Below are 5,980 nucleotides of genomic sequence, written 5' to 3'. Positions count from 1 at the left end.
ATATATATAGTAGTAAAAAACTAGAAGGGGGGAGACCCCTCCTCTTGGGCAGCAACTCTAACCCAGACCAAGGGTCGGGCGGCCCTTGCAGCTTCCTTTTTGAGCCTTGCATCACACTAAATGTGCCTATTCTTTCATAATTATGCTCCTCTTTTTTCTTTTTGTGACTTTGTTATACCTTGCGACAATATGTGAAGTTTGATTTGTGCATTGCTTCACAAATAGATTAAATCTCAAAATAATCCTTAGACTCTTTGCTTGTGGCCAATAGTCATATCCACATGGATTGTGGATATGAGAGATGTCACATCTCATAACCATTGGGTAGACATACCTTATTGGAATGATTTCAAGACATTTGCATCGGAAATCCCACAAATGTTAAGGAACTGATGGAAGATTGACATGCATACCTCGTAAATCTTATGTATTTACATATCTAATACATAAACTTTATTTTTTGCACTTTCTTGTGAGGTATTGGATGCAAAATTTGAAGAGGTGAAAAAAGTAATGGTTGCAATGTAAATACGTTTAACTTTGTTTGGTTATCAAAGTGAGAATATATTTATTTTGTCTATGGATTCATGATATTTTTCTTCAAAAAGTTACTCTTTTTGAGATGTTGCAATGTAAATAAAGATGAAAAAAAATACATGTACGTGTTCTCATTCCAGGTGGATATCAATATAGTATTAGTTTGAATGCTGGATGATATTTGACTGTTTCCATCTAAGATTATTAAACTTTGAAAGATATTTGATGTTTGGAAAACTGCTTAGTGGCACTTGAAATAAAAAAAGGGAAATTTATACTCATACCACACAATTCTAATCTGCTTGCATATCTAACACTCAAAATTTTGATATTTACACCTATAACATCTTGGTTTCATAAATGTATACATGAAAAGGTATATGTCACTTTTAAAAAGATAGTGATGCTGATATTTTTTTATGTGATGTTAAAGATTTGAGTGGTATGTTGCACATTATATAGATAGAAATATCAGTTGATGTGGTATATATATATAACTCAAACAGGAGAACGATCGACAAAGCGAAAAATAGAACGAGAAAAATTACACCAGAAAAAAACACACAGATTTACGTGGTTCGGCACGGAGTTGCAGAGGATTTTACTACTTGAGGAACTTACACCAGTCGATCACCTCGACTTACAATAGGAATCTCTCACTCTCACTTTATTGCTCTTGTTATTCTTTCTCTGTTCTTCTCTCTCTACATTGAGATACACTGAAGAAACTCCACACCGTGATACACCGAAGAAGATAAACTTACAAGAGAAATAAGCCCAATTTCTTTTGTGCCACAAGTCACCAAGAAGAATTTAAGGGAGAACAATCTTCTTCTTCTTTCTTCTTCCTTCTTCTTCCTCTACCGCAAGGAACTACTCCTTGCACTTCTCTTTCACTGTCTCGTGGAAGTCCGAAGAACTCTTCCTCTATCTCGATAAAACCTGAAGAAGAAACACAAAACGTAACTTAGGAAACTCTCTCTCTTATGTTCAACTTAAAGGAGACGGAAGGTGGGAACAGTTCGCGACAGCAGGGAGGCGCGACTCTTAGCGAATCGGGACCAGGGAGCGGCGGTTATCGCGAAACCGCAGGTCGCGGTCGGGAGAGCGGGAGCGGGCGATCGGGAGTGGGATCGCGACAATTCATGATCGGGAGCGGAGCGGGGTTGGGGAGGCGTGGATCGGGCTCTAGCGCTTAACATGGTATGTATGTAAGTATGAATGTTTAGGTGTTAGATATGTAAATACCTAAGAACTGTTTGGTTTGATGTAAATGCCCCAAAAAATGGTTCTCTTATATTTATAGTCGCTGCAAAGTAATTCTACCTCTTATATAGCTTGTTCACTGTTGGGAAGCCAAAATGCTCTCGCCACTGCACTGTGTTCAAACCATTCAATGGTACCTTGCCAGATATTCAGAAATCTTCATGATATTTGTGCTTCATTAAGCGATTGCTTTATCATAATTATAACCAAATTGTTATGGAAATTAAACGTTGGAATTTGAAAATTGCCATGTCTCGCAATTATTAATTTAATAATAATCCTTGAACTACAAACACTAGACATCAATATCGATATAAGATGGTGACGTTAGTTTCAAGTATTATTTTTATATCAGACCACATTTTCATTCTGATTTTCTTCGTCTCTGGGCTTAAATTCATCAAAATGGGTGGTTCCACTTGCATCTACAGATACATTTTTCTGTTGTGCAATTTGAAATTGATATACCTTAGTGTGGGCTTATGGCTTTTCTATTATTAAATGCTTGTAGTTTATTTTTGAAGGACTTCCTATCTTCATCAAAACATGTTGAAGAATAATTATATGGTGCTTTTCTGTCCTGTTCTATCATTTAATATAATGGTAAACAGAAAAAAAAATTCTATTTCACCTGAAAGTTAGCAAATTTTCTGTTTAAATGCTTCTCTTTTAATGAACTTTGTGTTTCAGGGAAGCAATGATTCCTTGCATTTTGCTGGCTTTGGGCGGTAATCTTATTGATGGTATGTGAAGCTTTCCTCTGAGTTATAATCTGATCTAAATTTCATGATGTGTTAGCTTAAGATGAAAGAGTACAACACTACTAAATAATTTCATTTATGGAACTTTCACTGTGTTCTTTGTTTGGTCACTGTGTTGTGGACTCTTCTATTATACTGATGGATTTGGGCAAAGTAGTGAAAACAAATAAAAAAGGTAAATAAGAAAAAGGTTTTGTTGTTTAGTTGCATGATGTAAAGCCTTTCAGTGTAGATGTGATATATCTTTTTTTATCCCCTTCAAATAATAGTGTATAATTTGTTAACTTGGAAGCCTAGAGTTAATTCACATTCTTACAGATATTAAAAAAGGTTTTGTGACTCACTATGGGCTTCTTATAATAGGCAACCAAATTGTAGCGTAATAAGCTAAAAATGGAAGGTGCATGTATACTTTACTGTGCTCAAGGATTGTGTATCCGCATCCCTTCTTCCCAACACCCTAAAAAATTTAGGAAGATTTACATACATACCACTCGCTTCCTACGTATTTACACATCTAGCTCCTAAATTTTAATTATCAACTATGTCACCTTTTCTATGATTGAAAAGTCTGACATTTTAAAAGCTAAATAGGGGTATTTTTGATGTGATATGAAAGATTTGGGTGTTATAGATGTAAAAAGTAAAGATTAGGTGTTAGGTATTTAAATATATAGGAATTTGGTGGTATGTATGCAAATGCCACAAAAAAATAATGCCAACACACCCACTTTTAAAAAGAGAAGAGGAAGTTTTTAACAAGTTGGAAAAGAATGTGCTGGTGCTTTGATTATTTGAGGTGGTGTCAGATACATTATCAAATGTTTTCTATATATTAATCTCATATAATCTAATGAAACCAAACTGAGTTCAGGAAGAATATTATTAAAGATTATCACCAATTTTCAAATTATGAACAAGCAAAATGTACTGAAAGGGGATATTTTTGTATCACAAATTCATTCAGGTCCAGGTGTTGGAAGTAGAAGGCTTGGCTTCCGCACAATGGCTTCCATAGTATTTGCACGCTTGGTCCTTATTCCTCCTGTAGGCCTCGGCATTGTCACTTTGGTTGACAAGCTTGGGTTCATCCCAAATGGTGACAAGATGTTTAAATTTGTTCTTTTGCTACAGCACACAATGCCCACTTCTGTGATCTCTGGTATAATCTTCTCATCTTCTTAGTTTTTCTGTAAAACCAAATACTTAGGTCTTTTCCCAATGAAGACCTAATGAATCATCATTTTACCTTAAAATTCTAACTGCTTATAATTCTATTCTGGATATAGGTGCTGTTGCAAATCTGCAAGGGTGTGGGAAGGAAGCTGCTGCCGTCCTGTTCTGGGTTCATATATTTGCAGTATTTTCCATGGCTGGATGGATTATTCTATATTTGGCGATACTCTTCTAAAAGTCCTATAAGCTTCTTAGTAAGATTCTTGCATAAAGGGCTCATTATTTTGATAATTTACATGAAACGCATCCACTCTTCTTGTCTTTGAAAGTCATGTCTGCACAGAGAATTGGCTCTGGGAAAGGATAAGTGGGAATTTGTTGAAGATAGTATGATATAATGTTACTCATCTGAGTTTATGAAATATGCTAACAAGTATGATTTCCAAGTTTGTTTTATTTAGATTCTAGTATTGATAAAGGAGCTATTAGCTGGACTTCCGCTTCTGACATCTTATCAACTCTAATGGAAGGTTTACATTCATACCACATAATTCCTATGTATTTACGTATCTGACACCCAAATTTCAATTTTAACATACATGCCATGCCACCTTGTCTGGCATGAAAATGTATATTTCACTTCTGAAAGTTAAAATGGTGGTATTTTTTGTGATATGAAAGAATTGGGGTGATTTAAATGTAAAATGACCAAGTTTTGTTGTTAGGTATGTAAATACATAGGAATTAGGTGATACGTATGTAAATGCCCCAAACTTATTTAAAACTAAACTGGAGCACAGCAGTAGCAGGCCACGATTACCCAGATTTCTTGTCATGGTGGGTTCTTTTAGGTCCAATCATTCCATTATTTTGTTGTGTATTGAAGAAACTATTCTGAGAAGCAAAAGCAATCCCTGCACCAGAAAAATTCTGTACGTCTGCTCCATTACCTAATAAGTTTTTCTTAAAATCGATAAAGGTTATAGTTGCAATTAATTAAATTAGTATTGCCAGGTTTTTAAGAGATTAATTACTGTGTGAAAGCCATTTCTTGCTTTGAATGTTTGGTTGAACTTTTGATTTCTGTGTTTTTTTTTTCCAGTTATCATTTTATAAAATTTGTTTTAGGGAGCAAAGTTATCAAGTTCTTTCCAGCTCTCTTTACTTTTTTTGATTCTGTGTTTGGCTGGATGGATGGATTTATAGCTGGTTGAATGAGAACTTGAGAAATGGATGGACGAGGATCGTTGATTTGTAAATATCAATGTTTCAGGTGCTCTGTAGGTAATTATCTTAAGCATATATAATGTGAATAAATATAAAACTCTTAACGCCTTAATTATGATCTCCTTGAATTTGAAGAATATATCATCTCTTTTGAGTAATTTGAGAATTAGTAGTGATTCCTAGATCTTGATAAATGGGAGGATTCATCTCAAATTAGCTCAAGTTTTGAGAGGCAATAATTATTTGTTCGTTGAAAAAGCAGAGATAATAAGAAATTTTTAATCACTCATTTTCAATTTCAATTAAGAGTAGTATATAAGTCTACTTCTCTCATGACAGGTACCGTATCTAATATCTCTGTAGGGTGCTTTCTGAAAGGCGTGGCCTTTACAGGCCTACATTTGCATAAATTCATAATGGAAGATTTACATGCGTACCACACAATTCATATGTATTTTTACATATCTAACAACTAAACTTCAATTTTACATGTATGTCATCTTACATACACATGTAATTAACATTTTGAAATGTTAAAGTAATGGCATTTTTGTTGTGATACCAAATATTTGGGTGATATAGATGTAAAAAAAAATAAAATTAAAATTAGATATGTAAAATCATAAGAATCTGAAGATATGTATGTGAATCATAATAAAAATTAGCAACACATTTCTCTAACACCGCAACGTAAAGAAACGTATCAACAGCTTGATTGGCAATTTATGAACTCTAATGATTTAAGTAATAAGAGTTTAAGATTTTATATATATGCATAAATTTATGATTGAAATTTGCTCAAATTATAAAAACTTATGTGAACTATCATCCTTGATATACCTAATAAGTTAATCCTTCTTTAAAGCTATTTTGTTTAGTTAATGTTGCTAAGTGTTCCAGAGGGAGGAGGGAAAGTATTACAGCAAGTTGTAATGTTTTCAATTTACTTGTTCTCCTTTTATTTGGTATTATTAAATAGTAACAAGTATGATCGTGTTACATGTTATAGTTTT

The 5,980-nt window shown here is 33.8% G+C and overlaps 1 protein-coding gene across 2 annotated transcripts in view; it reads left to right on the top strand.

The window, feature by feature from the left end:
* LOC110024918 (protein PIN-LIKES 6-like) overlaps positions 1 to 4,290 on the top strand; it is a 90,188-nt gene extending 85,898 nt beyond the window's left edge. For both annotated transcript variants that reach the window (XM_020725112.1, XM_020725113.1), the window contains exons 9-11: positions 2,494 to 2,546; positions 3,532 to 3,726; positions 3,854 to 4,290. In XM_020725112.1, the coding sequence (XP_020580771.1) occupies positions 2,494 to 2,546; positions 3,532 to 3,726; positions 3,854 to 3,975 (370 nt within the window). In that variant the 3' untranslated portion in view covers positions 3,976 to 4,290. The remainder of the gene's footprint in view (positions 1 to 2,493; positions 2,547 to 3,531; positions 3,727 to 3,853) is intronic.
* The last annotated feature ends 1,690 nt before the right edge of the window (positions 4,291 to 5,980 follow it).

This window comes from Phalaenopsis equestris, unplaced genomic scaffold (assembly GCF_001263595.1).
Source record: "Phalaenopsis equestris unplaced genomic scaffold, ASM126359v1 Scaffold000278, whole genome shotgun sequence".
NCBI classification, from domain to species: domain Eukaryota; kingdom Viridiplantae; phylum Streptophyta; class Magnoliopsida; order Asparagales; family Orchidaceae; genus Phalaenopsis; species Phalaenopsis equestris.
This window is presented reverse-complemented; position numbering and strand designations above follow the sequence as displayed.